The sequence below is a fragment of the Lepidochelys kempii genome, chromosome 27 (genome assembly GCF_965140285.1).
Source record: "Lepidochelys kempii isolate rLepKem1 chromosome 27, rLepKem1.hap1, whole genome shotgun sequence".
In the NCBI taxonomy this organism is placed as follows: domain Eukaryota; kingdom Metazoa; phylum Chordata; order Testudines; family Cheloniidae; genus Lepidochelys; species Lepidochelys kempii.
Window position 1 is genome coordinate 11,790,466 of NC_136406.1, and position 18,078 is coordinate 11,808,543.

At 46.1% G+C, this 18,078-nt stretch overlaps 1 protein-coding gene across 1 annotated transcript; it reads right to left on the reverse strand.

The window, feature by feature from the left end:
• Positions 1-3,737: 3,737 nt before the first annotated feature.
• On the reverse strand, positions 3,738-7,060 carry NXPH3 (neurexophilin 3). Its single transcript, XM_073325698.2, has 2 exons — positions 6,997-7,060; positions 3,738-5,650 (listed from the first exon to the last, which is right to left on the reverse strand). Exons 1-2 carry the CDS (start codon positions 7,051-7,053, stop codon positions 4,922-4,924), a joined length of 786 nt encoding a protein of 261 aa, XP_073181799.1. The 5' UTR covers positions 7,054-7,060; the 3' UTR covers positions 3,738-4,921.
• Between the last annotated feature and the right edge of the window lie 11,018 nt (positions 7,061-18,078).

Consider the following 18,078-nt stretch of genomic DNA (forward strand, 5'->3'; position numbering starts at 1 on the left):
CACCACTCGTGATTTTATAGACCTCTATCATATTCCCCCCCCCTTAGTCTCCTCTTTTCCAAGCTGAAAAGTCCTAGCCTCTTTAATCTCTCTTCATATGGGACCCGTTCCAAACCCCTAATCATTTTAGTTGCTCTTCTCTGAATCTTTTCTAATGCCAGTATAACTTTTCTGAGATGAGGAGATCACATCTGTATGCAGTATTCAAGATGTGGGCGTACCATGGATTTATATAATAATTATATATACTTTCGGGCTTTTTTTTTTCTGCAGCCATCAGGGCTAGAAACTTTTTGGTTTTTTAATTGAAAGTTGAGATTCTTAGACAATAAAATGACTCCAGTAGCCAGAGTTGTGCCAAAAAAAACCCAAATACTGCAAGACTGATGATAAAATTACAACAACTGGCAACACATCAACTTTAGGATTATAAAAAGAAGTTGTATCCCATTAACTATGACACTTGTGGCAAAAAAGCTTTACTTACAAATTAATACTAATAATTCCTTCTCATTCAAAATCTTGGCATCTGGCTGTAATATTTGTAGAACATTTATTGAAGAGTCTTGAGGACATTATGGGCTATAATAGGAGCCTTGGTGTTTCAAGGGATTCCATATTTTCGTTAAGCTTCAAAGTCTGCCATCCTTACGTTGAAATGGGCCTTTCTTTGCGACTAGTCCCATTGTAATCAATTTGACCAGCATTTCTCAACCTTTTTGGTACTAGGGACCGGCTTGCTGCCTTCCTAAACTGTGTTGGGGACATCTCTGGGACCGGTGTTGGTCCACAGACCAGTTGTTGGGAAACACTGAATTAGACCACTCAGAGTAAGGAACTACGGTAAATATGACTTAGGGTTGCATAATCAGTCCCTTAATGTCAAGTAAATATCCCATTTAACATATCCAAAACTAGCAGTGGCAGAGCTGAGTGTGGTGACTTGAGAGGAAAGACCAAAAAAATTAAAAATGTGTCATTGATCAGATGATGGCAAGGGAAAGCTACGTCTACAAGTATGTAAAGGGTCTAAATGCCCCCCAGTAAAGGAGATGGATTTAGGGTTTGGTTTAGGCAGGTACCCTGGGATGTAATTAGGAGCAATGAGATGAGAAACTAAACAAAGGAACGTTTAGGCTGAATGTAGGGATGGGGAAGACGTACTAACTATTCAAGTGTAAAATAGTCTCGTAAGGGAAATGGTGGAAGTCCCATCATCTGAACCACTGAAAATGGACAGGATAGAACCAGAGAATTTACAGTGCACAGAAGAAGCCCTCAGTGGCAGGGGGAATAGAGAAGAAGCCCTCAGTGGCAGGGGGAATAGAGAAGAAGCCCTCAGTGGCAGGGGGAATAGAGAAAATGACAACACTATAGGTGGTCTCCATCTCCAATTCCTGTGATTCTGTAGACCCTTTTCATCAGCGAAAAGTATCATGTCGCTGTTCTGTAATAACTACATTTGATTTGTTTCTCAGTAGCTTCTGGTTTTCCTGATTCTTCTTGTCCTTGGAGCAGTGGCCAGCTGGCTTCTTTCTCCCCTGGAGTTCTGACCGTGTTGACTGTTGAAAAAATGAGTTATGTTAATAGCAGGGCAAGGGTGGTTGACTTTGGCATGGGGCAATTCATTGTGGGAGGCTGAGTTTCTGAACAAGCTAAAGCAAAGGTTGAGATGCATCTTTGAGATTCATTAAAACAATTAGAAGGATTTGGTGGGGAAGGAAGAGACTCTATTAGCCAACTGGGAATTCCATACTGGAGATGGAGGAAATCACTGCCATGTACTGTGTGGTTCTACATCTCAGCCAATAGCAGATGCAATCGAGAGCTGTTCTTTCTCCTGAGACATAGATATCAGCTTCCACTCCCATTGAGTTACTCTGCATGGTGGGAGTCTGTTTATAAACAGAGATGGATGATTAACTGCAAAAATGTTTCATAAATATTGCTATGAATTTTTTTTTAATGAACTCCCCCTGTCATGGATGCATGACTTTTGGTTTTGCTTTCCACAGTTGTTCCTGGAACTGACTTTTTATTGTTCGCATTTGCAGTAATAATAATGTCTTTCAAGTGTATGTACTCATGGGAAAATAACTTACACTTGCTTTTTGTATGCATTTGCAGCAGATACTCCATCATGAGTGCTAGACTCATCTCGTCTGGGAACAAGAACAATATTGTGTGGCCAATCTCCACTTCATAGCGCAGCTTGAAGAGTAAGCCACAGAGCAAACCAAATTAATTACAAAATAGAGCTCAATAAATTCAAGGAAATCTCCATGTATTCTCAGACATTTCCTTGAACATAAGGTGAATAAATTGTTACAAAGGGTCTCATTCGGATCTAGTTGGAACAAAGAGGGGTGAGCCACATAGTTGATAGAATGTGTATCTAGCTTGTGTGTTTTACCTTCTTTTGTTTGCCGTTTAGTTTAGTGAAATTCTCTTTTGAACATCTTGTGTTGCTTGGTTAGTTGGGAGGAGATGATTCTAATCTAGAATAATAGACGGTGCTGGTCTCCTAGTAACCACCAACTGCCCGATTGCTTTCTAAAATACTGCATCCCGTATAGCCTGGCTGTCTGTTTTTGATGCTCTGAAAATTAAAATTTTCAGAAATATCTCCAAGTGAGCAACTTTTGTGTATTTTTTGTCCTCTTATGGTGGGAGGGAAGGGGTTAACAGATTTTTCTTTATTTCTTTTCAAAGGAAGCATGAAATCTTCTGGGGATGTACCTCAGCTTGTTCCCTGAGAGATGAAAGCAATCATTTCAAAATATCAGATATTATGACTGTTTGTTTTTTGTGTTGGTTTTTACAACTGAACTTTCAAGGTATTTTGTGCTCTGGTTTGTGAAGAGTAAAAATTCTTTGGTTATTCAACTAAAGCAAATTTTTTTAATTTTTTTTTTTTTTGAGTGATGTAGTCTGGCTGGATTCTCTGTGTTACTCTGTAAATGTTCAGATACATATAATAGAGCCTCGCTGACTTTCTGTAATAACCAGAAGATCCATCGTGAATTAGCAACCAGGTAAAGAAACATTTAAAAATAAAAGCAAAACAGCACCACACTGGATAACAAAACCTACTTTAACTGTCAGTCAGTTTCAATGCATAATACAGTAGTAAATGTACTTGGATAGGAGTTTACTGATGTGATAAAGTCTTTGTAATGTGAGACCTTGGCACAGTGTGGGGGTGGGACAGGACAGAATGGAGTGCTCGCTGGGTCTGTGCGTTCTGTGCGTCAAGGTGAACTTTGTGTGGTTTTAATGTATGGGGAAAGGCAGAGAGATTTGAGGCTATGAAGCCCCGTTTAGAAACTCAGAAGCCACACATCCACTGCAGAGTTTCAACCCCATACTGTGCTTGATTTAAAATGCTAAAGGTCACACATACAAGTCCTGCAGGCTAATAAAAATGTATCCAATGCTCAGATGATAGAAAAATGAGTGTAGGGGAAGAACCTGAACAGAATAGTATATATGGGCAGTGGGGTTGGGAGAGGGCATGCTAGGAGAATGGATCATGCATTTTGCATTTCTCATTCATAACTGTGAAGATTTTGTTTTTTAGCCAGGGAAGAGACTCTTTTAAAGACCAGATGGTTCTCAGTGAAAACACTTACCCTGCCCTCTTAGCACTGGGGAAACTTTATTCTCCATTTCAAGGACAAGATTTTTTTTTTTAAATAAATTAAATGATATAGGCAGCACTTGACTTCTCTCTCTCTCTCTCTCTCTCTCTCTCTCACACACACACACACACACACACACACACACACACACACACACACACACACACACACACACACACACACACACACACACACACACACACACACACACACACACACACACACACCCCCTACCTCTTTTCACCAAAATAATAATACAGAAGCTACGTAGTGTATAGGTCTGAGATGCTATGGAGCTCAGTGGCGGGTGGAAGAGATCTGCTGGAGGTAGACCAATAATGGAGAGCAGGAAGAATGTGGGGTGCTGACATGACTGAGAATGCAGATACAAGGGGAGAACAGGAGTGATGTGGGTCATGGATTTGATGAAGGGAAATTTGTGAATCCTATATACTGTGTCAGCGATTTTGACTGAGTTGACCAGGCTTTCTTTATCTGTCAATCCACAGGGCTAAGATTCTGTAAAAACTCCAGCTGTCAGGAGTGCCTAAGTCTGAAAACCCCCCAGGGAGGAGAGATGACACTTCATCTGGAAACTTGTCATCCCCAGACAATCTAATTTCCCTTCTTGGTTACTGCCTAGTTGTGGCAGAGGATCCTCCAAACATTTCTACTTCTGAGCTTTTAGCTCTTAGTCTCTGGAGGCACCTGCACTCCCAAATACAGATTGTACACATAAGACCCAATAGTCAACTCCAGCTCATACTTTGGTAGAGTTCTAAGTACATGGTTACCCACTGATGTCAAACAGCCATCTTTAATACACTAGCATGAGTCCCCTTTAATATCCTCCTCTCCAGCGAGACCTCTTACTCTAGAGCCAGACCACAGTTTGTTTGGTTTTTAAAGCATGTGTCTGAAGATCCCTTGACCCAATGTCCAGGCCTTCATTTCTTGGCCATGTGACCTAGGTCCAGGCAAATATTCTTATGTTGAGAAACCCAAATCCTGATGTTGATTTCTGTACTTCATGTCCAGGCGTCTTCTACATAGCCCAGTCTCTAAAGACCACAGCTCTGGGTCAGGTTTAGAAACGCCAGTACCCTGAGTCTAGAATTCCTTTCTTCAATGCTTAGGCTTTTAGGGAAAATCAGTACTCCTTCCTTTTCTGTCCTGCATCAGAACTCTGGTTTCTAGAGACCCCTGCACTCTGCTTCAGCTTACAAAACCGTTTCCCCAGGACACGGGTCTCTGGGCTATCCTGAGATGGAAGAGGTCTATTATCCAGAGGGGTAATAAGGTACATCGCTGTGGTAGTTATAGTCAGGACACACCTTCTGCACTAGCCTGTAGTCTATGCTGTAGAAGGTGATGTAGATGCAAATGACTTTGAAGGGTTTGGAACAGACCCAGGAGACATGACTCTGGGTGTGCTCATAGTAGCAGGTTTTGGAAGGGTCGTAAGTACAGAGTGTGGTTTTCTTGGCACGATCCACTTTCTCATAATCCACCCGGCAGTTGAAGATCTTGGATTCTTTGGCCTCAATGAAGATCTGCTGCTCCAGGTCAAACTCCACTGTCTTGGTGGGAGGGACGAGGCTGACGGAGATAGTCCCCTGTCCAGTGGAGTTGTGCCGGAAGAAGACATTAACGGTACCGTTACCATGATCAACGACCTTCCCAGTGATCAAGAGGTTCAGTTTTACTGTCTTGATGTTGGAATAAAAATCACCCCAGCCAAAAATTTTCTTAAACTTTCCTGTGTTTGCCACGGGTTCTCTGCGTCCTCGAGAGTGTGGCCCCTGGTCCAGCTCAGACAGGTTGTCCAGGACTTCCCAGAACTCTTGTGAACTAGAGACCAACTCTAGGTGAGTCAAATTCTGCAGTGGGGTTTGAGTTAGTAGAGACTTCGGGGAGAGGTGCTCCCTCTTCTTCTGCAGTTGAGATTTGTCTTGAATTTCATTTTCACCTTGCGCAGCATCCTCCCCTTGTTCCTGTCCACAGATCACCTGAACAGGACAAGAGGTGAGAATAACAGATGTATTTTCTTCCTCCTGCTGTTCTTGTACTCTACCCTCTTTCCACTTACCTCTAGACATGTCATCACAAGTCTCCCCTCTTTCTCCTTCTTGGTTTGCTGATCCCCTTTCTCTTACATGCTTCTTTTTTCTCTGACCTTCCTCTGAATAACCTTGTCAGTCCATCTACCTTATTCTCTCTCTCCACTCATCCTTCCTTTCTGCCCTGAGTAACTCTCTCTCTTCCCTTTTGCTTGGCGGGAAACCTAATCCCTCCGACTTTCCAAAAATGTCAGCTGAGGTCAATTCCCTGGGATCTCTGCTTAAAGCTGGTGGAGAGGGGCGTAGAAGAGATGGGCAGGGGATTGGGTTAGTGCTGGCTGGATGTAATGGACTAACACCAATCACTGTTTTAAGAACGCTGGTCTTATAGCCTTTCCTCAGTTACCGAGATTTCCCCCTCCTCCCTCCCCCACCGCCCCTATGGTTCAGTTGACTATAGCCCCATCCCCTGGCCCTGCTGTGGCAGTCAAGCAGTGGGTGAGAGGGGAAGACAGAAGCAGGGTCAGCTGTGGACAGGCAGTGACAGAGCCAGTCCTTGGCAAGGTCCAGTTCTGAAGCCGGGGGGGGGGGCAGTGCCTCTCCCCCCCCCTCCCCCCCACCCCTAGGCTGGCTCTCTGCCCCGGCCCGCGGAGCGCTCTCGCCGGTGGGAGGGGAGGGCAACATCTGGCCGGGAGGCAGGTGAGAGATGCAGATGTCAGGTTGCCGTGGTGATTTCAGCCACACCGCTCGGTGCGTGTCCGCCGGGGGAGACGGGAGGGCTGGCTGGGACCCTGCGGGCGTTCCGCGCTCACCTGGCGGAGGAGGATGCCCGGGATGGGGGGGAGCCACCTAGGGTCAGCGCCCTGTGCCGCCCCCCCCCCAGCGGGCAGGCAGGGGGGGACAACGGGGCACGCTCCCACGGGGGAAAGGTGCCCTTCGCCCTCTTCAACTCGCCCTCGCCCCCTCGGGCTGGGGGACGGGGAGGGGGGGGGGGGAATTGGTCACACGAGTCCTTGAACTCCCCACACTTTGGGGGAGCTGCCTCCTTTCCTTTCCCCACAGCCCCCTCCCCATCAGCCAGTTTCCCTCCCCCCGTCCACGCACCCACCCACTCCAATACCAGCGGCACCGTCACACAAGTTGTGGGGGTTTTTTTTTGGGGGGGGGGGGCGGTTAAAAGGCTTCTTGCAAATGCCTCCTTATACTTTGAAAGAGTCTCTCTCCCCCTCCCTCCCATCCCTTTTCCCCAGCCGGCCCCCGGGAGCTTCCCCCTGCCCCCCCCCCCCATCACTCACCAGCAGGGAGATGCTCCCCTGGACCAGGAAGAGCAGGCAGGAGCCAGACAGCTGCATTTTCAGCCGGCGCCTGGAAGTGAAGGGGGGCGGGGAGCTGTGGGTCCTCTTATAAGCGGGGCTCCTGGCTCCTACGGCCCCCCCACCCCCAATCCCATGATCGGTCTGGCAACTCCCCTCCAGATCTCGCTGCTGGGCAGAGGCAGGCGCCAGCGGCCGCCCCTTACACCTGCTGCCGCCGCTGGCTCCCTCCATGTGACGATCTCTCCACCCCCCCCCCCAGCCCACCCCCCCCCCGGGGCACTGTTCGCCCCCTCCCACCGGCAGGTACCGGCAGTACCTCCAGGCTTAACCCTTCCCTGCCTGCACCGCAGCTGGACGCTCCAGAGGGCAGGGTTCCTGGCAGGCTTGGGGGGCTCAGTGTGGGGAATGCTCCCAAATATGACTTGAGACCAGGCGTCCCTATCGGTGCCTGAAACATCTGGGCTGGGGGGGGGGGACACACACACACACACACACGAGAATCAGGAGCAGGAAAGATCTTTGTGCGCCTGAGCTCCCCCAGGCACTATGAGATCATCAGGCCAATGCTGAACAAAGGAGGATGAACTGTGAAAGGTAAGGAAGCGAATGAAAGTTTGGGGAAAGCAAACCCAGGACAACGGATTGTCCTCCAAGCCAGGATTTTATCTTTAGGCTCTGTACTTGGAGGAACTGGTCTCCCATTGCCCTGCTGCCCTGACTTCCAACCTTTTGAGTCCTAGGCCCACATAACAGGAAACAAAGTTTGGGGAGCCCCTGGGGGAAGGGTAGTCACGACCTGGCTGGGACCTATTTCATGAATTCAATGATCACCGTTAGAACCGGTGGGGAATTTTTTCAACCAAAATGTGTTTCATCTGCAAACGGGGATTCACAGAAATGGACACTGTTCAGGAAAAAAGGTTGGTTTTGGGTGAATGATTAGGCTTGGGGGGAAAGTATCAGTTATTCAAATGTTTTGACATTTTCGTAATGACTTTTTGTTTAGAGGTTTAAGCTAATTACAGTAAAAGCAGGTTATTTGTTTAGGTTGTTGGTTCATGAAATTTTTTTGAGCTTTATTTCTCTGTCCCATTCAGGATGGTGAAAAAACATTTGACATTTTTGTAGGACAGGAAACCTGTCCCCTTTGGGGAGGGGTAGTTGTGTTGTTTAGAAGCTATTTGACTCATTATGGGGAGATTCTATAGGAATGGAAAGAGGGGAAATGTAAACAGTGCTTAAATAATAAGAAATCAACCTTCCTCTAAAATCACTGGTTCTTGAATCGCCACTGCTTTGTGCAGCCACTTGCAGTGTGGATATAAAATGCAGTCATTCTGATTTCTGAGGTATTTTAAACTCCCCTTGCATACAGGTGTAAGCGACTTATTTAGGTGTATGGAAGTGCAGAACTGGGCCCAATATAATTGTTCCTTGTCACTATTTCTTGCACAAGAGCGGATAAAGTCGGGGAGGGAAGAGATTTGAAAAAATAAGCGTGGAATAAATTCAGAGAGATGATCTCCAGGTGAATAGTCCAGGAATGGAACCTGTATTCTTCTAAGAGACTTGAGAAGCAGTGCGGTCCAGTGCCTTGCCCATTGGGCTGAGAGTCTGGAGATCTGTTCCCAGCTGTGTCACTGACTTATTGTGTGACCTTGAGGCAGTCACTTCCCCCTCTGTTTTCCCTGCCACCCCTTTGGGTGTCTTGTCTATTTATAAACTCCTCAGGGCGGGGTGTCTCTCTTTTATGTGTACGTACAGCGCCTAGCCTTGATTTCAGGCACTACCATAATACTACCACTAGTGAATATATTGCCTATGAAAGCCCTGGTCCTGTACTATCAAAGTCCAATGAGAGCTTTGCCATTGTCTTCAATGTGCATAGGATCAGGTCCAAAGTAGGCATCTATTCAACTTGTCATTTAGCTTGTCAATTGTTCATAACATATGAAGTGCTCTAAGATAAAGCTAGGAGAGCTTAGTTTACCATATCTTCCAATGTCCAGAAACCTTGAAAGAACAGTAGTTAACTTTTGTGGTGTTTTTGTTTAGTTGACCTGGCCACTGGAGGTTCACAAGACTTTATGTATTTTGAATTTCAGCTGTAAGCCCTGCTGATCACTGACTGGCTTGGAAAACACCACAGGAAATCAGCATAGTGAATAACCTACCCCAATGCACAATCATAACTTTGACCCCTCCTCTTTCCATTTTTTGTCGTAATTTTAGCTCTGGCCTGATCTCCTCTCCCTCCTGTGTCTGAAACTCACAAGAGGCAAGGAACTGAAGAAATGTAACTTAATTCCCCCAAAGCCACTTTATTTGTATTTATATTATCCCAAAATTAAAGCAGCCATCCCAGACTCTGACCCTCTTTAAAAATATAGAATTCCCCAGTAAAATAAACAGCCCCCACTGATTGCTTCCAGCCACAACTAAGAGAGAAAACGGAGCAGTGTTTTAAATCAGTAGCTCTAGGTGGTATCATTATGCTCATTTCACAGATGAGGAAACTGAGGCACAGAAAGGGGGGGAAATGTCTTGCCCAAGGTTACTGCAGCAGGGCAGTGGCAGAGCCAACAATAGAACTCAGATCTCCTGAGTCCCAATCTAGTGCTTTAGCTACTAAACCACAGTGTCTCCCACAATAATCCCACCAGAAATATCTCTCTGTCCCTCTGCATCCTCACTAATCTCCCTCCTCCTCATGAACCAGGTAGAAAAGATGAGCCTCGCAGCACATCCTGAAGGTTAACAAACTATGGCTCAAGGAGGGCGAATTCGAAAGGTATTGGAAGGGGTACTTGTGGAAAATGCCCTGCCAGCAGCCCCATCTTTATACCAATGGGGCCCCAGCTCAGGTGCTGCCTTGTGGCAATGTGACACAGGAAGAGAGGCTGTCTCTCCAAAGGTAGGTCTCAGGCCCTTTGGGGCCAGGGGCAATCAAAAAGGACAAAGATCTGGCATAATTTTTAGCAGATGCTGAGTTAGTCATGCATTCAGAGTGCTCTTTCTGCTGCTTGTGTGGGGATATATAACCTTGTGGGTTTTTAAACCTTAAATGAAGGTGAATAAATAAGGGACATTTTAATCTCACCTTGATGTCTAGGGAGTTTCACTGGGGATTGAGTCATCCTGTCATCGATGTTTAGTTAGGGTGGCAACTTGTCATGGAAGCTTAATGCCCCATGTTATGGTTTTGGTGTTGAGTTTACAGACAGTGTTGAGATTTTCTTTTGGAGGAAGGAGGTGGGCGAGAGCACCCTCTAAACTGAAAGGGGAGGGAGGCTGTTGGATGATCCTAGTAGATATAACCAGGAGCAATGGGACCCAACCAAGGATGAATCCTGGGGGAAATCTTCCTAGCAAAGATTAAACTGCAGAATACTCATCCAAGAGAAATGGTGGAAGTGTGACATTTAAAACCTCATTGGACAGAGCATTTGTGAATGATCCTGTCCTCACCCCTGGTGGGCGGATTATATGTCATCATGGCTTGCATGTCTCTAACCACTATGATTCATATGGAGAATTGTTGCTCTTTCCTCGGTGGGAGTCCGTGGAGAGGGGAGGTGGAGGACGTTGAGAGTGTCCCCTGGCAAGCAGGAAGAGCTGGTGCAATGTTACATCCCGAATCATTTCACCCGTTGTGTTTGCAGAGTTGCAGCGTAGAGGCATTCGCTTTTCAGAAGCGCTGGTTGAGCAGGGCTCAGGACCAGTTTGTCTAATCCAGAGCTGCAGAGCCACCTGGTGGGTGGTCCAGAGGCTTTCGGGAATTAGTCCTGATGGATTCCTCTAATGTGGCCAGTTCTAGTGGCAACCCACTCCTTCCTCGTCTAGAGAAAGATACTCCTTCCCTTTTCCTGCTGAATTCATTTCACACCATGGGGCCTTGAGCCTCCTCACAGGGGACATTTTAAAAATGGACAGAGGTGTAGAAGTTGGAGAAGGAAAAGCACTCTTAGGAGAGGTAGCTTGTCCAGTGGGAGGGGTGCTGGCCTGGGATTTTGGAGACCTAGGTTTAATTCTCAGCTTTACCACTGACCTGTGTGACAGTGGGGAGGTCACTTCCCCACTCTGTGCTTCTGTTTTCCCCTCTCTGTCTTGTCTATTTCAACTGTCAGCTCTTTGGGCCAGGGACCATCTCTGACTATCAGGGGGTAGCCGTGTTAGTCTGTATCCATAAAACTAACAAGGAGTCCAGTGGCACCTTAAAGACTAACAGATTTATTTGAGCATAAGCTTTTGTGGGTAAAAACTCCTTGTCATCTCTTACTATGTGTTTGTACAGTACCTAGCACTGTGTGTGCTACTGTCATGCAAATCATAATCATCCAGTCCGTGTCCCTGGAGCTGGTGCAGGATCTCTCCCCACACCGTGTTTCTAGTATTTTGTGCAGTCTGGGTTTACAAGCAATTGGATATTTCTTGTGGGACATTCTGACGTTGCTTAGGCCAGGATTCACTGAAGCCTGGCCTGTAGGAGAGTGGTTGGTTGATTACTAGTGGGCTTGTTGAAAAACTCCAGTGTTTCCTATTCTCTGCTCAAAATAATGTCTCCGCTCTTGCAAAGCCTGGCTTGTGGTTGGAGGCCCTTTCCTGTTGGGTGTAATAAAAATGGGTCGTGGGTGAGGGATCGCAGCAACAGTGCCAGTTCTGGGTAGCGAAGAGATGATGGTGAATGAAGTGTTTGTGACCATGGTAACAGTGGCAGCTGGATGACAGAGGGATGTCAGTTGCAATGGATTATTTTTTAATGTGTTGATCCTTGCAGAACTGTCCGGCCATGGGTTCCCTTTGCTGGGTTTATGCTGCCCTCTAGTGGATCTCTTTTGTTTGGGAAAAACTTTTCCACTCAATGCATCTGATGAAGTGAGCTGGAGCTCACGAAAGCTTATGCTCAAATAAATTTCTTAGTCTCTAAGGTGCCACAAGTCCTCCTTTTCTTTTTACGGATACAGACTAACACGGCTGCTACTCTGAAACCTTTTACCAAAACAGGTTTCAGAGTAGCAGCCGTGTTAGTCCGTATCCGCAGAAAGTAAAGGAGGACATGTGGCACCTTAGAGACTAAATAAATTTGTTAGTCTCTAAGGTGCCACAAGTCCTCCTTTTCTTTTTACCAAAACAAAACGCATGGAGGTGCTATGGGAGACTGGAGTGAGGGCTTGCAATGGGTGGAAGGAGCTACCTTGGGGAAATAGTGGAGAGCAAATTAGACAGTCAATTGGGGTAATGTATTGTCTTTTCTGTCGGCACAATATTAGTATGAGGAAACCACGCGGACACAGTTGGGACCCAGATAACTGTATTTATTAACGCTATACAAACATACACGGCCTGCCTACGTATACACAGTACTGCTCTGCTAGGTTCTGGTGGCTTCTGCCGTAGAAGAGAGGGAGGCCAAGTAGAAGGCTATAGTACCCAATTCCTATACACTGTGCAGCGGAAAAGGCGCGTGTGGCTTTGGGCTGCCGATGCAGACGAGTGTCATTACAAGTAGTCCCCTTCTAACTATGCACTGCTAATGCAACTGCATCGGAAGTATTGTCTTCAGTCCAGGGAACCTCGATAACCAGAGGCATAAAGACAAGATCCAGGGAGTTCAGCGAGAGGTCATGAGGTTGGGAGGGCTCCCTTGTGTGAAGGTTAAAAGAGCTAAATATGTCTGGCTTGGCCAAGGAATTCCTGGGGTGGGAATCTAAGCCTTCAAACGTCTGAGCGTCTACATGCTGAGGAGGGCAAGGAATTATTGAGGGGGTGGTTCAAAGGGGTACAATAACATTGCCTAGCTCCTACATCGCGTTTTTCCCCTCCGTTGATTTCAAAATGCTTTCCCAAGCAGGTCAGTATTGTTATCCTCATTTTACACATGGGGAAGCAAAGGCATGGGGACAAGAAGTGTTGCCCAAGGTCATCCAGCAGGACTAGAACCCAGCTCTCCTGAGTGCTGGTCTTGTGCTCTGCCCACTGGGCTGTACTGCCCCTGAATGAGGCTAATGTGACGTAATGCCGATTGGGGGGGCGGGGGAAGAGAGAGGAGGATATTGTGCTGAATGTTGCGAGGAGGGAAGAAATTCCTACCAGCGAGAGCTCTTAAACTTTAGACTAGTCACCTGGCCAGCGGTGGCAGCCCAAAGGTTTTGAAAATTTAAGACTAAGCAAGAATATGCACTACATATTGTAGAGAAGAATCCTGCACTAGCCATTGGGGTAGGGGAGATGGGCTGACCGATTTCTCCATCTCTCATTTCAGTGACTTTGTGAATGTGCTTTCTAGTCCTCCTCAGAGCAGGAAGCCCAGTCTAGGGGTCACAACAGCGGGCTGAGAGGTAGAACTTCTCAGAACTAACACCAGCCTCCTGTCTGGCCTTGGGCAAGTCACTTAACCACCTGAGTACAATGGGTAGAGTTATTTCCACTCTCGTAAAGGTGATGGATGAAATAATTAATGCTAGTAATGCATGCTTAAGACAAAAACAGCCAGTAGTATGCCTACTAAGAAATACATTAAGGCTGATGGAATGCAGCCTGGTTAATAACACCTAGCTCTTTTTGTGCTTTCCATCAGTAAAGATGGAAGCACTTTACAAAGCAGGTAAGTGTCATTATCCCCAGCAATGGGGACACAGAGGTGAGCAGATTTGCTCCAGGTTATCCAGCAGGTCAGTGGCGAAATGAGGAATAAAAGGTTTCCAGAATCCCAGTCCACTCACCACACTATATTCTATATTGGATATAAAACCCGAGTGGGTTTCCTTAGCTGAATCTTCTAACCTGTGCACATGTCTCTGTGTGTGTACGTGTGGACATGTGTGCATGCCTGTATATATAGGTTTGTACGTTCCAAGACCAGAAGAGACCACTGTGATCATGTAGTCTGACCTCCTGTATCACACAGGCCAGAGAACTTCCCCCAAATCATTCCTAGAGCAGATCTTTTAGAAAAAACATCCAATCTCGATTTAAAAATTTCGAGTGATAGAGAATCCACCAGGACCTTTGGTAAATTGTTCCTAGGATTAATTACTCTCACTGTGGAAAAAAATTACCCCTCATTTCCAATCTGTTTTTATCTAGCTTCAACTTTCAGCCACTGGTTCAGGTTACGCTTTTCTCTGCTAGACTGACGAACCCATTTTCAACCATGTGTTCCTCATATAGGCCCTTATCGATTGTAATCAAGTCACCCCCCTAACCTTTTCTTTGTTAAGCTAAATAGATTGAGTTCCTTGAGGCTGTCACTATAAGGATGTTTTCTAATCCTTTCATCCTTCTCGTGGCTCTTCTCTGAACCCTCTCCAATTTGCCAACATCCTTCCTGAACTGTGGATACCAGAACCGGACACAGGATTCCATCAGTGGTCGCACCAGTGCCAAATCCAGAGGTAAAATAACCCCTCCTTGAGATTCCCCTGTTTATGCATCCAAGGATTGCATTAGCCTTTTTGGCTACAGCATTGCACTGGGACCTCGTGTTCCTCCCAAATCTTTTTCAGAGTCTCTGCTTCCCAGGATAGAGTCCTCCATCCTGAAAGTATGGCCGACATTCCCCAAATTGACTTGCGTGTATAATCTGTCTCTCACACACCACTGGGGATTTCCTAAATGGGATCAGAATCAAGTCCGTAGTTTTCAGCTGGCAGTGGGCCTTGGACTTCCCATTCTAACCAGAGGCTAGAGGGAGTTCTCATAAATCCCTTGTCTAAATCCCACCACCAGATTAAAGGGAGGCTTGGGGCTGATTGCCCTGTCTCTGACGGCATTCAGCCCTTCTCTGCGTACAGCTAAATCATCCCAGCAAGGTGTGATTTGTATCCACAGGGCTCATTTAAAAAAATAATCTCTGAAAAGCAATGTGTAGCCTTTGGCCTGCACCGATGCCAGGGATTTTAGAAAAGGTTATCCTAGGTTTCCTCTGCAAGGTCTTCACCCTCTATTTCATAGGGCACATCTTGAATGCTGTGCTCTATCCTCAATATACATTGTGGGTGTATATGTAGGTATGTGACCTGTATGAATGAATGAATGAAATTTAAGCGTTTCCGGGCACACGGCATTTAAATCAAGTGTCTTTGCCAAGTGGTTAGGTCTCCCTTCTTGGCTAGGCTTAAGAGAGCGTGTTTGGATTTTAAGTGGCAAAACCAATTAATAGAGTCCTCCCTGCATCTTCCCTCATCTTTGCAGGGCATGCACACACAGATCCCACGGGTTATCATAAAGGTGAAGGGGGAGGAGGAGAGACACATCTGGGGAGGGCCTTGTTAAAATACAGGTGATCCATCACCTCTTGTAATTCTGCAGGCAAAATGTCTCGTGACATAGATGCTGCCCCACATACCATGCAACAAGATGGGGCACTGCCCTGTTTGCCACCTGTAAACTCAGTGTTACTCTCATTGGTGCTAGTGTGGACTTAACACTAGTGTGACTCTCCATGGATTGCAGTGGATTTTGGGGGAGGAATAGCTCAGGGGTTTGAGCATTGGCCTGCTAAAGCCAGGGTTGTGAGTTCAATCCTTGAGGGAGCCATTTAGGGATCTGGGGCAAAAATTGGGGATTGGTCCTGCTCTGAGCAGGGGGTTGGACTAGGTGACCTCCTGAGGTCCCTTCCAACCCTGATATTCTATGATTCTATGAACTCATGGCTCACAGAGGTGCAGTGGCATCAGAAGCCCAGCCAGTGATGGGCTTTCCCAACTTGCGACTCTAGAGGGCAGCAGGGAGCTGCTGTTTGGCTACATCTGGGTGGATTGATGACTTGCTTCAATGGACCTAGCTGCTGATGGAGATGAAGATCAGTGAACGGTAGCTAGATTTCTTTATGGTGAGCTACTGATAATGTGCTATGCCCCCTGGATTTTGGTTTGGTGGCCAAAACTATTTCAGAAACATGGTATTATATATGACCAGTAGCAACTAACGATCCCATAGCTTTTTTTTTTTTTTTTTAAATCGGAAAGGAATGTTTATGTTGGTATCCTGGCCAAATTCTCACATGGGTAACTACATTCTATCTACCCCAAAATTCCCCATGCAACGTCAACTGGATGTAGCACTGATTTGTTGTGTAGAGTGGTTATGCACTGTTATAACCGTTCCCGTGTTCCACTCCAGAGACAGCTGCATTGTTTGTTCTGGTAGATATGTAATTAACAAAGTGCTTTGGGATGGAGGTAAATTTAGGGTATTAATCTAGTAAAGAGAATGATTTGCTATGCTGGAGAATGTTTCAATTATTTCTCCCCATGGGTTGCTCCCCAGATTGGCTTGTTTGATAATCTTGGTCCAAGAAAGCTCTAGAGAGAAGATTTCAGAGTAGCAGCCGTGTTAGTCTGTATTCGCAAAAAGAAAAGGAGGACTTGTGGCACCTTAGAGACTAACCAATTTATTTGAGCATAAGCTTTCGTGAGCTACAGCTCACTTCATCGTGCATGCATCCGATGAAGTGAGCTGTAGCTCACGAAAGCTTATGCTCAAATAAATTGGTTAGTCTCTAAGGTGCCACAAGTCCTCCTTTTCTTCTAGAGAGAAGAGACTTCTTGCTTCTGAGCCAAGGTGGTTGCGGATCTTACTTCTCTTTCATCAGGATCAAGGACTCTAGGAAAAGCCCCCTCACCCCCCATCTCCATGCCTGGAGGCTTCCCAGCTCTGATCTGAAGGGACTTATATTTCACCCCCCATACTGAGGGAACAATGTCTCTAATTTCACCTCCCTCCCTCCGCCAAGGCTGAGGATCATTTCATAAAAATAACACAGAAAGCAACTAAACTCTCTGGGAAAAAATAATTATGGGAAAAACAAATCAGCGCCAAAGGGGCTTTCATAAAAATATCAGGTTTGGAGAGAAGGCTGCTGAGTTTGGAACATGTGCCCTTTCGCTGAGCGGGTTAGGGCTGCAGTACAATCTCCAGCATGTTTATTTCCTTTCAAATCTCTGGCTTCCCAATGGAAATGCTACCCTCCCCCATTTATTGGGAAGTGTTTGGGTATCTTTTCCCTCTTTGTGTTCAGTGAGGGGGGCGGGAGGGACACATTATTGTGTTTTATTTTCTCAAGGGTTTCTCTCTCAGCCCTGTGGGGTTTTTTTATGTGCTCCCAAACTTCATCACTTGAGCTGTCTGCCTCTGCTAGCCCCTTTAGCCCACTCTTAATCTCATCTGTAAACTGCAGAATTTGTTTGTTTGATCCTTTATTTGTAAATACTTCCATGCAGGGCCTGGGGTCTGTCTCCCTCTCTTGTAAGGCAGCATGTGTACATTGATGGCACTAACAATAAACCTATAGGAGAGGGAAGTTTGATCTTGCTTGGTCAAGCCTTGGTCTCTCTGCTGAGATAGTGCCATTTGTGATGGGAATTCATGTGATATGGACGTGCATTCATCAGGAATTGGACAGTGACTCACCAGCTGACTTCATGCCAGGGTCAACAAATGAAGGGTAATACCTTTTGGTTATGAGGACAGATTTGAACCAACAAAGTAGAGAGGAAAGGGTTCATGTTTCATTAGCAATCTACCAAGTCAACATAGTCACGCCTCCGTAATGATTAGCGCTGATCGATGAAACAGTTTAGTTTGAAAGTGCCAATTCATAGAACCCACAATATTTCTTGGAACCATCTTGGATTCAATGGACTTTCAGTGAATCAAAGGCAGGGTTCCATGGGAAATTTGTTTGGTTTCCTGCCAACTCACTGGGTGGGCTGCTGGACAGTTTCCTCTCCCAGTTTCCAGGCTCTCTGCCATGGAGTAGAAAGTGTGGAAGTCCTGGGATGAGCTCCCACAGTCCATGGGTGTGGGACTCGGGGGGTCAGCGAGGAGCCCCAGCAGCCGCTGAGTGAAATGGACATTTATTACTGAAACAGGGTGGATGAAGTAATAGCTTTTGCTAGACCAACTTTTGTTGGTGAGAGAGACAAGCTTTCATTACTGCTAATTCAGAACAAAACCACATTTCGAAATAACAAAATTTCCTGTGAACCGGAAATCCCACACGTCAGCCAGCTCTAATAAAGATGCAAGGTAAGCATGCACAGATGCAAACTAATGGCC

Excerpts from the sequence above, each read along its gene's own strand:
- NXPH3 (XM_073325698.2), bottom strand. The coding sequence starts at position 7,053 with ATGCAGCTGTCTGGCTCCTGCCTGCTCTTCCTGGTCCAGGGGAGCATC. Across the intron at positions 5,651-6,996 it reads AGGGGAGCATCTCCCTGCTG|GTGATCTGTGGACAGGAACA; the intron begins GTGAGTGATGGG and ends TGTCCTGTTCAG.